Source organism: Podarcis tiliguerta, assembly GCF_965153285.1.
Source record: "Podarcis tiliguerta genome assembly, chromosome: 1".
Classification (NCBI taxonomy): Eukaryota; Metazoa; Chordata; class Lepidosauria; order Squamata; family Lacertidae; genus Podarcis; species Podarcis tiliguerta.
Window position 1 is genome coordinate 112,253,715 of NC_139534.1, and position 19,719 is coordinate 112,273,433.

General features: G+C 40.7%; 1 protein-coding gene across 3 annotated transcripts in view; it reads right to left on the reverse strand.

Moving 5' to 3' along the window:
* Positions 1 to 19,719, reverse strand: part of TTC7B (tetratricopeptide repeat domain 7B) — a 101,464-nt gene that overhangs the window by 38,126 nt on the left and 43,619 nt on the right. For all 3 annotated transcript variants that reach the window (XM_083435102.1, XM_083435101.1, XM_083435100.1), the window contains exons 9-16: positions 18,757 to 18,894; positions 14,896 to 14,979; positions 13,801 to 13,905; positions 12,255 to 12,372; positions 12,034 to 12,091; positions 9,335 to 9,407; positions 7,705 to 7,865; positions 2,429 to 2,545 (exon numbers count right to left, since the gene is read on the reverse strand). In XM_083435102.1, the coding sequence (XP_083291228.1) occupies positions 2,429 to 2,545; positions 7,705 to 7,865; positions 9,335 to 9,407; positions 12,034 to 12,091; positions 12,255 to 12,372; positions 13,801 to 13,905; positions 14,896 to 14,979; positions 18,757 to 18,894 (854 nt within the window). The remainder of the gene's footprint in view (positions 1 to 2,428; positions 2,546 to 7,704; positions 7,866 to 9,334; positions 9,408 to 12,033; positions 12,092 to 12,254; positions 12,373 to 13,800; positions 13,906 to 14,895; positions 14,980 to 18,756; positions 18,895 to 19,719) is intronic.

The window sequence follows — 19,719 nt, forward strand, 5'->3', positions numbered from 1 at the left end:
CGACAGGAGCTCACCCCGCCGCGGGGATTCGAACCTCCGACCTTACGATCAGCAAGTTCTAGGCACTGAGGTTTTACCCACAGCGCCACCCGCGTCCCTATTTACATAGTAGTATTGCATTATTACTATTATCATTATTACTACTACTACTACTACTACTACTACTACTACTACTATCATCATCATTAACAACAACATTTTTAGTATTCTTATTAAAAACAGGCCCTGCCCACACTACTGCTGTTGTCATAGGCAGATGTTATAATACCTTGAATCACTCATAATAGGATGGGTGGCAGGCACAGAATAAGATGCCCTTCACGCTTGGTTCATTGCTGTATCTGGTAACTGTTAACCAGTCATAAAATGAACCCTGGGATGCCCCTAAACCTTGCTTTAGAGCTCTGATTAAACTTAATACACTTAATACATCATTTAGTAGCACCCCTAGCTTCATTCAGCCTCAGTAAGACACGCTGATAAGTTGGGCGAGGATGTATGGGATGTTGCAGCCCTCTCTGATGACGACACCATCTGCACAGCCATTCTACTTCCTGAGTTTTCTTCTTCTCTCTACCTGCTGGAGGGTCATGGCGCAAACTGCCCACAAACTACAGAATTTGCACCACAAAACGTGGTGATGGCCACCAACTTTGATAGCTTTAAAAGGAGATTAGACATAGGGGTACCAATGGCTAGTAGTCATGATAGCTATATATTACCCTCAGGATCAGAGGCAATATCTTTCTGATCATCAGTTGCAAAGGAACTGGGAGCAGCAGGCTGTTGCTCTAATGTTCTTCCTGTGAACTTCCCCCAAGCACCAGACTGACCACCGTGAGATACAGGATGTTGGACTTGATAGGCCTTTGATCTGATCCAGAAGGACTCTTCTAACATTCATAAGGCTTAATGAACTTTTATGACTTGCCACCCCACAAGGAAATGTAGTGGTAATGAAGGGAGCAGCCAGGCCTGCAGAGCCACAGCCTTGTAATCACGTGTACCAATGACAGCATGGGTCCTTCCTAAACATTTTAGGAAAGCTGATGTATGAAATATCACATATGCCAAATCTCAAATGGGGAAAAAACCCCAATTACCAGTGAATTTGTCTTATAATAAGTGCATAATCCATAACTGGTAGGTTATACTTTCCCCTCTGCCTCATTTCCCTGCTTTATGTGCTTAAATGAATCAACATTTTGAAGGGACGGAGGCGAAGCCATAAAATCCACAGCCTTTATGCAGAACGTAAATGTTTGTCTCATCTTGGATCACGCATTTGAAGTCTGACAGTGAATGACATCTGCAAGACTGCTGAAGTCGAGCTGGGCGCCTATGCAAGCATTTACTCCGAGTCAGTTCTCACCTGGCATAAAGAGAGCGCCACATGAAGGTTGTTAACTCACAGCGGGGCCACAGCTATTACATGCTGGCTTTTACAGAATTTGAAAAGAGAAATGTGATATGCTGCATGGGGGACCTTGCTGATCTGATAGCATCATACAGGATGGAATATTACTCTGATATGCCTTGCTGCGGCATAACGTCACTGTATCTTTTCATTTACTTGACAGGAATGTAGCAGTAACAAATTGTAAAGTACTACCAGGAAAAAAACCAGTGTTTCAATTCTCAAGATTCTCATTTTGCTTTGCAAAGCTGAATGAATCCTCTCTTTTTACTGAAAGCGAATCAGAATTTCTGCTACTTGTACTGTACGTCAACCACTCTAGAGTTTCACTCACTCAAGATTTTCATGTCTTCTTGGAGTAGATTGGGCATGCAGGGGGACAAGGAAAAGGGAAGGGAGAAATCAAAGAAAACCATTGCCCTACAATCTCAACTAATGGAAGCCTCGGCCGAATCAAAGAGCCCTCTGTCAGCAGAATGCCACAACTGGATACAACCCAAACTTCATTTTTGTTTACTATCTTGAAGGTCACTCAAGTGGAACAGTTCGGATTCTTTCCAGTTAAATAAAGAAATCAAGCTGGTCCAATGCACATACGCCACACCCATAACAGAAAAGCAACTAACATGGTAAGCAAAAATATAGCCACACAAACCTCGCATGAAATAGAAACTGGAGTATGATACTCCCCCCCCCAAAAAAGCTATGAGCAGAATTCACCTAACCAGCCAGCAAAATCCCAGCACAAGGACTTCCCATTGTGCAACAGGGCTGCCCTGCCTTTTCTTCCTCCTACTCCCCCATTGGGGGGGGGGGGGGAGAACACCCAGAACACAAAACGGTGGGAGGAGAGAGGATTGTTCCATCTGGCAAGCTGCAATGCTTGCACAAACAGAATGACTGGAAGAGGGTGATGTTGAATTCCAACCTTTATTTACATGCAAAGGATTCGCTCCGACCCCCTGCACACGCAAACAGAATGCGTTCCATGTTGTTCTGTATTGTCCTTACCTGGGGTTAGTGAGATTGTAACAGGATTTCCAGATCTGCAACATGTGTTTACAAGTGAGGAGTGCCTCATCTGGGCCCCGGCAGAGTGATTCCAATTTGACTTTTGAAAACAGTAATCTGAGAAGAAGAAGCAATCAAACTGTAATTCAACAATAAAGGACGTTGAAAACATGAATGCAGCCCTTATGGACAGAGCAAAGGCTATCTACGCCATCATCCCACTTCCTCCAGTGCCCATCCTAGATGCCTGTGGAAAGCAGACAAGCAGCCTTGGTTCACACCAAGTGATGCTAAGACTTAACAAGCCTAACGGAACCTTTTTTGTGAACTTCAGTGCTTTCACAATTACTCTAGGTTACCCACATGAAGGAGTTTCTTTGTAGGCAAGTCAATATGAAAAGGGTTCCCTAAAGATAAAAGGTTTTAGATCACGGTTCTAGAGCACAGAGGCAGACGTTCTCTTTGAAAACAGCAAACAAGCATCATTTTTCTTCTTCACAAAGTAGCTCATGAAAGTGGACTCAAAAACCAAACCAACGTGTACACTCTAACTTTGAAAGAACTCTAGTCAGCAGCCAAAACTAACCGATTTTCTATTAAGCTTTATGGCAACGAAAAAGGAACCATTACAATACTGAAGAAATTATACTTGAATAATGCAACGGTTTATTCTGCTTACCAGTTTGTTTTGCTAAAGGTTGGGTGCCTCTGAATTATATTGGAAGCAATTAGGAGGAGCGAAAACTAACTGTTATAGGGAAAGCAAGTGTATTAGAGGTGTACCGAATGAGAAATGTGTTAAGTCAACTAATCTGTCAATTCCATCCACCAAAATAGAACATTTTGAACTGGTTTGTAGGCGTAATTCTAAAAAAGGCAAGCAGCCCAGAAACACGAGGAGGGGATTTGTGAGGGTTTTGCAAGTTTTGCTTGGAAGTGCACAATTGCTTTCAGCAATGGACAAGAAAGTGCCTGTGGGATTGTGTCCAGTCAGCTGGTCTGATCAAGTTTTAATTATGCTGTGGTAAAATGTTTTCAGAATTTCACAGCTGTTTTCAAACACTGAGAGAGATTCTGCACTTGACTGTTGCATCACTCTTTTGAGTAGATTTAAATAGTGGTCCAGTCATGTACCACCCCTCAACCAAAACCCTCTCTATTAGAGGGCATCAATTCTACAGACTGTGGGCTCCAACAAAAACACCTATTTGTGTATCAAAAGTACCGCATTTTTCGCTCTATAAGACGCACCAGACCATAAGACGCAACTAGTTTTTGGAGGAGGAAAACAAGAAAAAAAAATATTCTGAATCCCAGAAGCCAGAACAGCAAGAGGGATCGCTGCGCAGCGAAAGCAGCAATCCCTCTTGCTGTTCTGGCTTCTGGGATAGCTGCGCAGACTGCATTCACTCCATAAGACGCACACACATTTCCCCTTACTTTTTAGGATGGAAAAAGTGAGTCTTATAGAGCAAAAAATACGGTATGTATCAGCCTCCAGACAGCTGTTTGCAGAATACAGATGTAGCTAAAAATATAGAAGTTACTCATCCAGATCTAGGACTTAACATAATATATCCCACCTTTCACATGAGAACATAAAAATGTAATAAAATAATACACTCAAACAATAAAAGCAAAATAATAAAAAGCAGAAGATAAAACAATCAACATTCAGTTTCATAAGTCCACGATGCAGCAAACTTTTGACATAAACAATGGCACTAATTGTGGATAGTCAACAGCTTGTGAATTCAGTCATAACAGCAAATCACAGTTATATATGCTACATTGGCAGCCACTTGCAAACCATAGTTTGTAAGGTGGCATAATACCTAATGACAGTTTTGCTTTACAAACCATGGTTTGGCATTATGGCTGATTGCACTTGCAGTTTGGGACTGATCCTGTAAGTCCCTTCTCTGTTTTTTCAACAAGCAACAAAAAGTATGGAAACTGGCATGGTCCCCACATAGATTGCAGCTGTAGAAATAATGATTTTTTAATTTATTTATTTTTAAAAACCTTCTCAAAAGAAGCACTCTGAGAGACAAGGGCTATACTATTTTCTACTTATTTATTTGACATTATTTATGTGGCACCACATAACGATGAGTTATTCTCTGGCTGGCTCACAAAATGAAACAGCTTTAAAAACAATTATAATACAGCGTTAAACAACTCCAAACTAGGATCAAAACAAAGTAAAAAAAGCAAAGAAGTGTGTCCTTTCACGTGTGTACTATCATTACAACGCCTTATGCTGGATTAAATATTGTTACTACATTCTTTTCGTGCCTCGCAAGACGAAAAGAATCCGTTCCGTGAGTCTTTTCGTCTTGCGAAGCAAGCCCATTAGCGGATTAGCGCTATTAGCGCTATTAGCAGTTTAAGGGCTATTAACGGCTATTAAAGGCTTAAGGGATTAGCTGTTTAGCTGCTAAAAGGCTATTAGCAGCTTAGCGCTTCAGAAAAAGGGGTTGGGGAGCGGGGGAAAAAACTCAAAAATTTTCGTCATTTTCGTCTTGCGAAGCAAGCCCATAGGGAAATTCGTCTTGCGAAGTGCCTCTGAAAACGGAAAACCCTTTCATCTTGCGGGTTTTCCGTCTTGCGAGGCATTCGTCTTGCAGGGCACCACTGTATTCCTATAGTTCAACAGTAGGATGGAATATTACTGGGCTGGTTTTTGGTAATGGCTGTGAGCAGGCAGAAACTCTCAGCACAAAAGTCAGATAAACAACTGGAACCCAAGCAGCATGACTTACATCTTTAGCATATGCAAAGAATCTGACCCTGTTTTTTTGAGAAATTTAATACTTGTAGAAGGAATTTCAGGCACAACTAAAAACCAGTTAATCTTAATGGCCCTATTTCAAAACCGTTATCTGCTTACACAAATAAGGAAAGGAGTAATATCAATGAGAACCAACAGTGATGCCATGTAAATGTGCCCCTGCTCTGCGATAATAGCTTTAGTGAGAAATCTTCAGTGTCCTAAAAAATATTTGAAAGCTATGATGGAAAGAAAATCATTACCCATTCTTTTTAACAACTTTTCTGTTGCTTCTTCATAGAGACTTGGAGCAATAAAAACTGAAGTAAATAAATGTATCAAGGGTCTTTTTAAAACAACACAAGCAACATCTGACAGATGTCTACTTGAAGCAGAGTTTGTAGTTTGATATTTGTCCACCAGGAGACCATATTTTTCTGATGTTCATCAGTAATGATGACCATATTTTCTGATAGTCATTAGTAATGAAAGAAGAAAAAAATTAATACAAGTTTAACCAAAGACAGAATGCCATGATAACACTAAGATGGAAAAACAATAATTTTGCAGTAGAGTAGCTCATTTTCCAATCCCAAAGCATCAAGCTGTTTCCCTTCTCTCTACCAATCTCTAGAGACGCTGCCGCAGCCAAATGATATAGTGACTTTTTAAACTCAAGAATCGCATATGGCCAATAAACAACTTGCAGTCCAATACTATGCAGAGGTTCAATGGTGTAAGGAGAAACAACAGATTGCAGTTGTCAGGTCTGAGCCCAGAGTCAAATCTGAGCCGGAGGCCAGCAGAGAAGGAGAATGAGCAGATTTGGGCTTTGAAAGCTAAAGGTGTTTTGGGGTCTTGGCTGTCTCACACTGGAGATCTGATGCTGCCGTTGGGAACGTTTATGCTGTGCTCCCACGTATGCTCCACCTGAATATCTGTAAATAAACCCAAATCTTATAAACTGCCATAACCCATCATTAGCCAGTTCCCCACAAAAAAATCAAGCTTATGTAAGTACTGCACCCTGATCCAGCAGGGCTCTTATGTTCTTATACTGGGGTTTCCTAGAGCTCTGCCTGTCATGAAATTCAGCCCTCAGAAGCAGAAACACAGATGTACACTTGGGGGGGGGGTGTTTCAATATTTACATTTATTTTAATAGTATCACACTACCACCAGGTAGAAATATAACGCTTATTCCTAAGCACATACATTTTTCTGATAATCATTACAACACCCCTATAAGGCAGGCCAATACTACTACACACAGCAGGTTACAGGAATAGGGAATAAAGGTGGAAGACGGCAGCTTGCTTAAATAATAAATATTAATAATATTTTTTATTTAAACCCCGCCCTTCCCAGTTCAGAAAACCGGGCTTAGGGCGCCTAACAACAAATTTAAAACACTTAATTGTGGAAGCAGCATAAAAGACAGTATAAAAACATGAATAACAATAAAATTCAAAGTTCAGAAATCAATTTGGGGGAAATCCATCTAATAAGCATTAGTCACCAGGCCTAGCTGGCTGAATTAGTCCTACTTGGGCCAGCGAGGAGGCCAGGGGAGAATTAGCTGTGGGGTCTTAGAGCAGGTAATCTTCATGAAAGGGGAGGGGGAGGGAAGGGAAGGGAAGGGAAATAAAGGATCAGGCTGAATTCAAATTAAAGGCCAGGCAGAATAGCTCTGAATAGCGGAAGGAGGTTAAATCCTGAAGGGCCCTAGTCTCATGGGACAGAGCATTCCACCAGGTCAGAGCCATCACTGAAAAGGCCCTGGCGCTGGTGGAGAATAGTCTGACTTCCTTAGGGCCTCAGACCTCTAAACTATGGTTATTCGTGGACCTTAAGGTCCTCTGCGGGGCATACCAGGAGAGGCAGTCCCATAAATACGAGGGCCCTAAGCCATTAAATGAGCTGAAAACTGAGTTGAAATTTGAACCAGGAACTTCCGACTCACAGATCATGTTTATAACCACTCTGATACACTACTTGTTTTTACAGAATAAGAACCAGCGACATTTTAAGCACATTGATGTGAACACGTCTGCTGAATGAGTGCAATTTGCCACCCAGCTGTTTTGTGATGTGGCTCTTTATTCTCATTTATTTATCACGATACATTGAGAAAAGCATCAAGATAATCTACTCCATGGAACTCATCAACTTTGCAAAGGGAGGTCATGACATTTCTTTCAAAAACGGAAAAGGAGAGGATGAGAGCTTGTCGTTTTCATTCTGTGTATCATGTAAGGCCTGTGAATATTACTTTGCAGCAAAAGCTAACCCAATACAATGAAAAATAAGAATTGAGGAAGCAGAATATCACATTGCTATTCACCAAGTTTGAAAGATATAGCCTTCTGCAACATGGAAAAAAGAAGAAATGCTTTGCACAAAATTTGAAATACCAAAAATGGCTCAGTCATTTCAAGGGTTTAAATTTTGTCTCATACTAAGCACGCATATGCATAGAAACTACCAAAAAAACCCTACTCACATAAAGTTCTCTGGGTATTCGCTCAAGGCCATGTCAATGATATTCAGAGCATCGTGATAGTGTTTCTGAGCTGACAGCAAGAGGGCAAGGAGATGCAGAGAGTTAGCATCGTCTCCTTGAAGCTGAAGAGCTTGACGAACATATCCTAAAGCTTCTGGTATCTATTTGAAAGAAAAGTTGAAATGGGTTATTCTTATCACATACAGTATAATTCCCCTGCTTTTCGAGATTAGGAAGAAATGAGAATGGAAAGTGCCTCCACCAAGGAAATATTCACTGCTAGGGGGAAAACCCAGACAGACACACACACACACACACACACACACACACACAACTGTTCACTAAAGTGTCAAGAGGCACTGATGATCTTGCCGCTCACTGGCAATGAAAAGTAGCCAAAGTATGTGACTCCTATTAGCTTCCTAAAATAAATTTTAAAATGTTCCCTTTGCACTCAAAACGCAAAGCAACTTGGAACAAGCCTTGGTGTTTCAGGCACCGGGATTTTTGCAACTTAACAGATTTTCTTCTGACTAAACAAAATTCAGCTTTGTCGCATTTTATGTAACAAATTAAAACATCAAATAATCTTCAAGAAACAAGCATAATTATACAGGGGGGCACCATTTTGGCTGGTGTTGAAAGTCATCCAAAAGTTTGTCCTCGGAGCAAACCCCTGCCATACAAAAGGAGCAGTGTGGTTTTGTTTCTGATGAACATGGAGTGGTTCTAACTACACCACATGGTTGGGGATGAGTGAGGTCTCAAGAAAAACACTGCTGGAAACATCAGTGGTGCCCCTTGCTTCAGTGCTACCACCACTGTAACTGTGGAACATACATCAGGCTTTAATACAGAGGTTTTGCGCAAAACCTCTTTAGCACTCATGCGTAAGACCTCAGTTATTTAAAGCAGCACAGATATAGAAACACCTGGACACATATCCAGAATGGAATAAAATAATGGTGGGGGAAGGGGAGACAAGAAAAAAATCCCACCCATACAAAAATGCCAAGTTTTAGACACTGGTAAGAGACAGAGCAGCCAGGAATATCAATGTCTGAAAAAATGAGAATGTGTGGAAGGTAACATGACAGATGCACACTCAGAAAAATCTGATATGAATGACCCATTTGCAAAAGAAGGCCCCCATCTAGAAGCACCCTACAACTCTCTCAAGAGAATGAGAGAGGATTTCCTTAAAATAGAAAGGCAGCAAGGGACTGGATTTCATGTTGGGATGGGGCTTGCGGGACAGAGAAGAAGGCTGAGTAAAAATATCGAAGCCTTTGTGCTTCTGGACTCTGAAGGCTAGATGCATCCCAGAGATGGCTCCAGTTCTTCTTAAACATCTCAGCATAAGAGCCTTGTTTTCAAGGTACGAAGGACCTGAAGCTGTTCTTTGCACTTCTTGGTGGACGAAGAAAACATTCATTCCACTTCTTAGAAACAGGAAGATCAAGAATAAATATGAACGTACAGATGATCATTAACTATTACAGCTATTATTTATACTTCCCTAATTATCCCCCTGTAGGGATTTTTTTTGCTGCCCCTCCCCCCACCAGCAGATAGATTCTGCTGAAAAATATGGGGAAAGTCCCAGTAACGTGACAATTTCAGAACTCACCTGTCGGGATATAGCAAACTGTAAAGCTAGATAAAATGCTGCCAGGTGATCAGTTGGAGACAAGATGTGAGCCCTGAAAAATAGTAAATGTATTTAGACCACCAAGTCACTTTAAATGTCCAGGTTGACCTTTGTATTTGTCAATTTGTTCTGCTGACAACTGACCTACCAGTGGAATTTTGTTCCTGAGCAGGAAGCTAACTCTACTTCTCAGCCTTCCTAGCATCCCCATCTTAAACCATAACATTACAGCCATCAGCCTAATTATTAACAATACAGTTCGTGTGAGGATCTCTGCTTTTATTTACTCCATCGTTTTGCATGTGGTGGGTGTTAAAAACAAAAAAAAGGAGCAAATTGACAGGGTGTAAGGCAGGAGAGGCAAGGGTGAATTAGAAGAAAGAGAGTCCTCATATTTCTCACGACTCTCCACTGGGTCTTCTACCACAGCTTTGCAAAGAAAGTCTCTAGTTCAGAGTGGGGAACCTGTGGCCTGCAGACGTTGGAATATTTGAGTACATACATAAATGCAAAATCAAATATTTGGAACGTCTGGGGGAGATGGGAGATGAAGGCACTTTCACTCATTTTCCATGGATGATAATAATAATAATAATAATAATAATAATAATAATAATAATAATAAATTTTATTTATATCCTGCCCTCCCCAGCCGAAGCCGGGCTCAGGGCGGCTAACAACAATAAAAAGTACAGCACAAACAACACTCTAAAATCATTCATTATAAAATTAATTAATTCAAGCCACTGGCAACCATTGGGCCAGAGCTCCGCAAAGATTGCCGAGGGAGGGAGTCAGGCTGTGCCCTGGCCAAAGGCCTGGTGGAACAGTTCTGTCTTGCAGGCCCTGCGGAAAGATGTCAAGTCCCGCAGGGCCCTAGTCTCTTGTGACAGAGTGTTCCACCAGATCGGAGCCATGGCCGAAAAAGCCCTGGCTCTAGTTGAGGCCAGCCTAACTTCTCTGTGGCCTGGGACCTTCAAGATGTTTTTATTTGAAGACCGTAAGTTTCTCTGTGGGGCATACCAGGAGAGGTGGTCCCGTAGGTACGAGGGTCCTAGGCCGTATAGGGCTTTAAAGGTTTAAACCAGCACCTTAAACCTGATCCTGTACTCCACCGGGAGCCAGTGCAGCTGGTATAGCACCAGGTGAATGTGATCTCACAGTGAAGACCCCGTAAGGAGTCTCGCTGCAGCATTCTGCACCCGCTGGAGTTTCTGGGTTTCAAGGTTTCCATTGTCTAGTGCTCACAAGCAACATATGCAGTGAAGTAATAATATTCCTGAAGAAAAATACCTTCTGCTCTGAGGTTAAGGGAAAGGGAACCTTTAACATTTTATTCTATTTTTAAGAAGTGAATTAAAAAACTGATAAATAGGCAGCTCATTGATTTAATAATGGGATACAGAGATTTTATCTTGTAGGTTACTGTTTCAAAAATCCAGTTAAAGCTAGGACTGACTTAAAGTTGTTACCATCTGGCAGCTGCCCACTGATCTATATGACACCCATCAATTTCAGACCTCTGTAAATAGCCCAGAAATAATCCAGACTTAATACTGCTTGCACAAATGCCTGCTATGGTACAAGAGATGACAGAGGTGACGCCATCTGTAGCAAGAAAGTGTATATGATAGCTAAATCCATATTTTCCACTGCTGGAGGGTCATGAATAGAGTCAGAAAGGAATTTCTCTAGAAGCCTTCTAATTCAGAACATTTTTTCCCCATTAAAAAGAATGTTCACCCTGTCCTGTAGCAAACATTACAGCCTAGTCCTTATGCCTTAATTTCAGCTGTGCTTTACTAAACAATTAAAACATCAGAAAGAACAATTAAAAGAATTAGATCAGGAAGTTCAAGTTCTATCAGGTGTGGGGCCTCTATTTACATAAAAATGTAAATTTATTTATTTATTAAGGGGACCAATCAGTCAATCACTATCTTGCTTGAGGTACAAATTAAATTTAGAGACGGCTCACAATCATGTTACTATCGAATGGATCTGCCCTAATTCTCTGCTCATGCAACTATTCTGCCTGTGTACATAGTTAAGGAGCTAGAAGTTGTGATTGAAGATAATATGTCTCTAGGAAGCTAACAGAGAACCAATAACGCTTAATTTATTAAAACACAACTTGATTGCAGAAATATATTATTTTCATCCTTCTGCTTTATGAGAATTCCTGAGCCACATTACAAGTCATGGTGAAGACATTGCATTTGCTCATAACCTCTTAGAATAAGAGGGTTTAAGTCCCTGAATGAATGAACAAGAAATACTTTAAACCAATCTAATAAAACAACATCAATATCATATACAGTATATGCTGTCAATTTTGGGAATGCTATTCAGAGCTACATTTTCTTCTTCTGGAACAAAATGTGTATTCAGACAAAGAATCATTCTTTAAACAGATGTTGCGCAAACATCATTCTCTACTAGCTGATAACAAAAATATCTTTAATAATGAAATCAGAGGAAATCCAGTCTGATTCCAAAGGATTTGCCAGCACTACTTGATGAAGCAAATGTTAACGCAATATGTTCTGTATTCATGCACGCAGACTCCCAGAGGTAAAATCCGCATTACATAATCATTTATAAATATCTCATTTAAAAAATACACATAAGGTTTTTTCATTATCTACAGCTGAATGAAAAGATTAACACCCACTCACCTTTGAAATGCAAGAAGAGCCTTTCGCTGCAGGACCTCTTGTATCCCTCGCAAAGAAGCTAAAAACAGGATTTAATTAGTCATATTCAGCAGAGGCTTCAGACCAAGCATTTTTTAAAAAAATAAAAAAAATGGACATACAATGAATCCTTTCGACTGTTTGACATATTTCTAAATGCTCTATGTTGTTGACACTTTACCCTTATAAACTGATATACTTACCATCTGTAGCTTGTAAGCTGTAAGTCAGTCCCAGGGCTAAGAAACCTTTCGCTTTGAATTCTGATGTTTTGTCCCCCATATCAACCACCATTCTGGCAAACCGTTCTGCTTCTTCTAACTAAAAACAAAAGCACAGATTTATACGAGACTAGTTAATAGACAGAACCATGTTCACTCCCAATGGTCACATATCTATTTCAAATGGCGTCTGCTTAAATGTTATATTAATTGGACTGCCATCCTCAGTGATGAATGGGTAGGCACAAGTATAAAAGGTAAAGGGACCCCTGACCATTAGGTCCAGTTGTGGCCGACTCTGGGGTTGTGGCGCTCATCTCGCTTTATTGGCCAAGGGAGCCAGCGTACAGCTTCCGGGTCACGTGGCCAGCATGACTAAGCCGCTTCTGGCGAACCAGAGCAGCGCACGGAAATGCCGTTTACCTTCCCGCCAGAGCAGTACCTATTTATCTACTTGCACTTTGATGTGCTTTCAAACTGCTAGGTTGGCAGGAGCTGGGACCGAGCAATGAGAGCTCACCCCATTGCGGGGATTTGAACCGCCAACCTTCTGATCGGCATGTCCTACGCTCTGTGGTTTAACCCACAGCGCCACCCGTGTCCCAGGGTCTGCTTAAATGTTAGATTAATTGGACTGCCATCCTCAGTGAGGAATGGGTAGGCATAAGTATAGAATAGGGTATTTATAGAAGGCTGCCAGGGTGTTTTTCTGTCCTGACTTTATCAATCAGTTTTGCTACGGACTCTCCAAGTTGGAAATGCTTGCATCCACCTTAAAGGGGAGGTGGGTCAGAGTATGCATCATGTAAAAGTGGCCTTTAAGAAAGAAAATCTAGCTGACTATGCGCAGAAGGATGGGGTGCTACCTTGTAAACAATAAACCAACTATGAAACAATTTTGAAAACTGCTACTTTTTTGGAGATTATTCTCATATGGTTGGTTAATTGTTGATGATCTGTAACTGTGCTTGGTGTGGCATGCATTTTTTTTTAACTGATACATTTTTATTAATCTTTTGAGCAATCAGATAAATTTTTAAAGAATCACAACCTTTGCCTGGGCAACATAGAATGATAGGGTTATCTAATCCAACCAACATGCTACTTCCCAACTTGCACACCAGTTCCTGAGAGTATTCATGTACTCCAAAGAGTCGCACATGCACCATAATTGCAAGTCAATTTACACTTTTATCAACATATATATATTAGCGTTCTCCAATGCTACCTGCAATTAGCAACCCGTTTCCAATCTGAATCAAGTTTACCCATCTTGACACTCAGCTCAGGGTGCTCAAAAATTCTAAAATTATCGTGGCAGTGATTGGGGATCTCAACACTCTTTTGAAAGTATATTCTTTTCAATCTGATATATTCTTGGAATTTTGATATTTTGACCTGGCAGAAGGAATCACATTTCCGTTTAATATAAATCATGCTGGATCAAAAGCAGCAAAGCAACGGCATGTGTGCATATTTCTTTAAATACCCATTTTTCTTGACTCAAGAGAACTAATAAACAACTTACCCAATGAAGGGATCCCATACATAATTTGGCAGCAAGAAGTGGGATTGTGGCATCGTCCGGTTTCAACCGTATACACTCTTTCAAGACCTTCACAGCTCGAGCAGACTGTACAAAAACATGTCTCGGGATAAGACAACCAGGGTAGCGGAATATAGTAAGAATTTTGCATTTTGCCATTTAAGCCCCTTCCAAGCTGTAACAAAAGAATTCTAAACAAATTTCAAATAAAAGGCATTAGTTTAATTCCATGATAGGATCAATACCCACAAATCTGATTGTGAGTATATATTTTTTTAGAGAATGGAACAGGTAATGCCTCCTGTACAACACAGCCAGGCTATCAAACATGGTGGGTCAGAGGCTACATGTCTAATTTCCAAACCGCAGATAAGCCAGGAAGTTGTATTTAAGAGATGGAGGAACACTGCCACACTGGATTAAAATAAAATAGTCTGGTATTTTATTTAATATTATTACCAAATATTAGCAAGAATATTAGCAAGAACTAGCACCAAATACCTCCCCTTTATGGCTGTTTTTCCCCCAGCACAACTTATGTTCCATTTCTCTCCCATTTATGAGTGAAGAGGCTGCTCTAAAGAAAAGGGAATGGAAGGGAGGGAATAGTTCAAAACCAGGGAACCAACAAATGCCATTTCATATATCTATCCATCTAGTTATCAACCTTTTTTCTCAATTAAAAAAAAAATAGGGCAGAATTTATGAATAACACATTGGACAGAGACAGTGACTGAAAACACGTCTCCTGCAGGGATTAATTTTAGCAGATTATTGCTAAAAAGTTTCAAGTCACTTGAAATAAACAAAATAATAATAATGGAATTTAACCTCTTTCAGCAGTATGCTAAGCTAAACAGTGAGCATATAAAAGTGTTTGCCATACTGAAATTATATTCAGTCTTGTACAAAGACAGTAAACGTGACTTAAAGTTCTTTGGTGTTAAATGGAGTTAAAGCTCCAATCCTGCACCCAAGCACAACCCCCTAAAACACCACTGGTTTAGCATGTGCAGGATTGCAGCCCACGTTATAAGCAGCAGACCGCAATAAAACAAAATCTGCAAAGAGACCTACTTTTCCTGCTGCCATTAAGGACAGTGCAAACTGATACCAAAGATGGAATTCTTCAAATGCAAATTTCATCGCTCTTTCCAAGCACTAAAACAAGAAGAAACAACACCCAGTTTCAGTTAAAGTGATAGCGTGCATCTTTCCAGCAGTAGCCTGGAAAGAAATAAAAGCTATAAGGCACTTGGCTTTTTGCAAGTGCTATATAAACGAGCAACAATTAAATAAACCTTTCAATAAAATAAAATTGCAATAAAAGTAATATTGCAGAATGCAAAAAACTAAGGGCTACTTTTACATTTTTATGACTCATGAAGTGCACATTGCTGCATTAACCCAAAGAAGGCAAATTTATTACAATTGTAACTTGGGATTTCCTTTTTTTACACGTTTTCTGCTAACCTATTTTTTTTCTCCACAGCACAATATGAACCCATCTCTCAGGTCTCCTTCCACAAGGTATTGGGCTTTCTTTACACACCAAATAAATAACTGAATAACTTCAAGCCATGGCTTAATATTACGGCTTGTTTGTAAACCATAGGTTTCTAGGGCTGCACGTAACGGTTCAGCCACTTGTGTGCTGGAAGGAACAAAACAGAAGGGTATCTTCATGTGGATGCACATAAGCCATGAAGGAAGCTTTGTGCATGGCTAGATCACTGCTTTTTCTTTCTGTGGGTTCTACTTTCTCAGTGCACAGAGATGAAATCTTAGCCAATCGCTAAAAATGGAAAGCGTAATGCTGGTGGTCAACAAAAGAGGTTTAAAGACTGTCTCAAGGCAAATCTAAAAAAATGTAGTATAAACACTGACAACTGGGAAACACTGGCTTGCGATTGCTCCAGTTCGAGAACAGCCTTTACCAAAGGTGTCATGGGCTTTGAAGACACTCGAACTCAGGACGCAAGGGAGAAACGTGCTAGGAGGAAGGCACGCTTGGCAAATCCACACACTGATCAACTCCTGCCCAGAAACCAATGTCCCCACTGTGGAAGGACGTGTGGATCCAGAATTGGCCTCCGCAGTCATTTACGGACCCATTGTTAAAACCGTGTTTATGGAAGACAATCTTACTTGGCTATGAGTGATCGCCCAAGAAGAAAGATGTAAGACAATGTACAAGAGAGAGAATGTGATGTGTGAGAACACAATGTGTGCAAGAATGGGGTGCATGTTTCTTCTGGCCCCACCTACTCTGGACGTGCGGCCCCTAAGCAGTTTCTTCCAAGGGTATTTGGCCCTAGCATTGGAGATAGAAAATGGATGGGTTTGGCATACTGCAGATCTCTTGCTTGGGGCCCACAAAATATGGAGTGAAACCTGCTTTCTGTTGTTATTACTTATATTTTTATTATTACTATTACACTTATTATCCGCCCTTCACCCACAGCTCCCAGGAGGGGCTACAACCATTTAAAACAGTAAACACAAATTGCAGCCCTAGGAATAAGGCAGGTCCTGAAAGCACATGTATCAGGTGTCAGAGGCAAGGGAAAAGACATGAGTCTTCTGCACTCCCCAAAAGCTGTATAGGGAAAGTAAAATACACATCTCTTTGGGGAGGGCATTCCACAACAGAAGATGTCACAGAAAATGTCTTCTTCCAGGCTTCCACTCCCCCTGCAAGCTTCTGAGAGTAGAAGAACAACCAAGAGCACCCCTTCAGCTGCTCTTAACTCTCAAGAGGGTCTGTGGGGAAGGAGGTAGACTGGTTTGAGGGCTTTAAACAATATACTACTTGTTGTATGTTATGTTTATTGTATTTCTGTATTGGGGGGTTTATGTTATGTTGTAAATAAAATTTCCAATAAATAAAAAATAAAAAAATAAAATAAACAATATACTATTCATGCCTCTCCTTCCTCTTCCCTCTTTTTTGGGGGTGATTCTGTAAAATTACAGTGGTACCTCGGGTTCAAGACTTAATTTGCTCTGGAGGTCCGTTCTTAACCTGAAACTGTTCTTAACCTGAGGTACCACTTTAGCTAATGGGGCCTCCCGCTGCTGCTGCGGTGCGATTTCTGTTCTCATCCTGAAGCAAAGTTCTTAAACTGAGGCATTATTTCTGGGCTAGCGGAGTCTGTAACCTGAAGCGTCTGTAACCTGAAGAATCTGTAACCTGAGGTACCACTGTATGTGCAACTTAGCTTCTCTTTATCAAAGAATGCAAATCCTCCCTTCTTTTGAAAATTTCATCCCTCTAGTTAAGAACAGTTTCAGATTAAGAACGGACCTCCGGAACGAATTAAGTTCGTAAGTAGAGGCACCACTGTAAACCCAAACTTAATTTTCCCAAGTGGAACAGATTGTTCATAGCATTGGGGAGATCCTCTCTCGTGTCTCTTCTTCCCTCCCTCTCTTTTCCCCTTAACTCCTAGCATATTCCTTAAGCCACTTCATAAAAACTCTTCATGCTGAGACTGATGCGGGGGGAGCCTCTCTCAAACACTTTAGGTCACAAAGTGCACAGCTTCTGAAATCTCTGATTTATTCCAGTTCAAAAGCTCTACTGATCAAGACAACGGAATCAATAGAACACAGATCAGGAGGACAAAGCACAAGCTGGCTTTATCTGTGTCCGTAAAAAGAGTAAGGTAAAAGGAAAAAGTCAAGGGAAGTGTAACAATAAAGTTCCAAAGTAGGTTCAAGGTTACAGATACGACCTTTCAAAGCAACAGTGCATGATCCAAATGGGAAAAGTGAGAAATGTAGGTCATCTCTTTGCAAAAAGGAAACCAGCTACTGTAACCATCATGGTGATCTCCTGGCAAGTATACTCTGAATATTTCCATGCAAAGTTTTGCTCGAGTTGCTCAGTTCCTCACAGCTGCACGCATCAGTCCAAGTTCTGCATCTACTTGCTGTGAACCACTGATTTGTTTTTAAATGGCAAGATTAGAGTATTTCCCCTTGCAAGTATTTCCCCTCGCAAGATTAAAGTATTTCCCCTTGCAACCAGGCAGAGGGCCTTCTCGGTAGTGGCGCCCTCCCTGTGGAATGCCCTCCCACCAGATGTCAAGGAGAACAACAACTACCAGACTTTTAGAAGACATCTGAAGGCGGCCCTGTTTAGGGAGGCTTTTAATGTTTGATGTAGTACAATATTTTAATATTTTTTTTTGGAAGCCGCCCAGAGTGGCTGGGGAACTTCATTGGGGTATACATGTTGACACTAGCCAGACAGAGAATTCAACTATCAATCTAAGGGGAAAGCCAGAATGTAAGATACCTAGGTTCAAAACCATTTAAGCCTTTAAAGATAAAATTCAGCAGTTTGAACTGGGCCTGGAAACAACTCAAAATCCACTGAAGTTGGCTCAATATTAGTAGTATAAATGGTCTTTAAAAATTGGCTTCTGTTAAGCTGTAGCTGCTAATTTTGCATCAGCAAGATAGACAAAAGCATTCCTGTTACATACCAAAAAAAATACTTATCTGTCACCTCTCTCACCTTATTTGCTATAACATCTTGAAGACAGTCACAAGGTGGGATCACTCAAATACCCAGCTAAGCAAATTGGTACTGAACAAGTAATAAAGTCTCCTAACTATAGAGCAGTGTGAACCTGAATCCAACTGTTTAATTTGCCAAACAAAAACACTACAATCATCTAGTTGAAGAAATGTGTAGCTGCACTGATTATGAATTACATTCCATTATTTGTGTCCACATAACACAATGACTGTTATCTCTAAGACAGTATTTGTATTATATCCACCAAAGTCAACATTCAGCTGAATGATACACAGATTGCGCCATGCTATGCTGAATTGGCGAGTTAACTTTTCATATGCTCTCAACCCAGAATGTCGCCTAGGTGAACTTCTGGGCCTTGGATTCATTGGTCAGTTGTCACAGCCTACCTCTGATAACATTTCATATTGACCTCTTCTTCCCAAAGCAATGGTAAGCAAGTCATAGACTACAGACGCACTTTGCAAACTGATGATGCGGTCATTTTTATGTTCTGGTATTCTGCTCAGCACAGCATCGCGATTAGCCTGGATAGGAAGACCAAAAACGAGAAGAGAGGATCAGTGAACCAAAAACATAAAACCAAGTCCCATGCTTGGGGTTCTCCAAAATGGAATAGCAAATTCAAATTTTCGTTGTTGTGGATGAAGGAACTGCATTTCTCAAGGGATGCTGCATCACAACTACCATAAATACCTGAGATGCAAAATACCTGAGATGTTTAAAAACATGAAAAGACGCTGAACAACCTCTCTCCACAAGAAGAACAGTACATATGGCATCTGTTTATTCACCTGGTGGATGCATTAAACAATAAAGATGAATTGCTCTAAACGCATTCCTCTGTAGGGTTTTAGATATAAATTAGTGGATTATTTACTTTTATATACGACCAGGGGAGAAGATCACCATGTCCTTTACTTTTCAACAAGACTTCACACTCCACACTCTGGCTTTTTTTAAAGACGCTGATGATGGCCAATGGTTCGAGTCAATAAAAATAAGTGAATCAAGGTAATCAGTCACCAGGGTAGGTTTTCAAAGTGGCCGATAAGGAGCACTCTGCTTTTAGAAGCTTAACTACTCATATATTGCCTTGAAAACACATCTTCATAGATCAAGAGTATAATTCCCCTTGAACAAAACTGACATTTCCTTTCAGCACTGGATCTTCTGGCAGCTCAAAAACATACAGAGTTGCAGACACCCACAATGGCAACGCCAGCAGCAGTACGGATCCTACAGAGTGCCTGAAGTATGGTACACCATATGCTCGTCTTCAAAATGGAGTAAATCATGGTGTGAAAAGGTTGACTAAGGTTAATAATGCAACAGCAGGAATGTAAATGAGG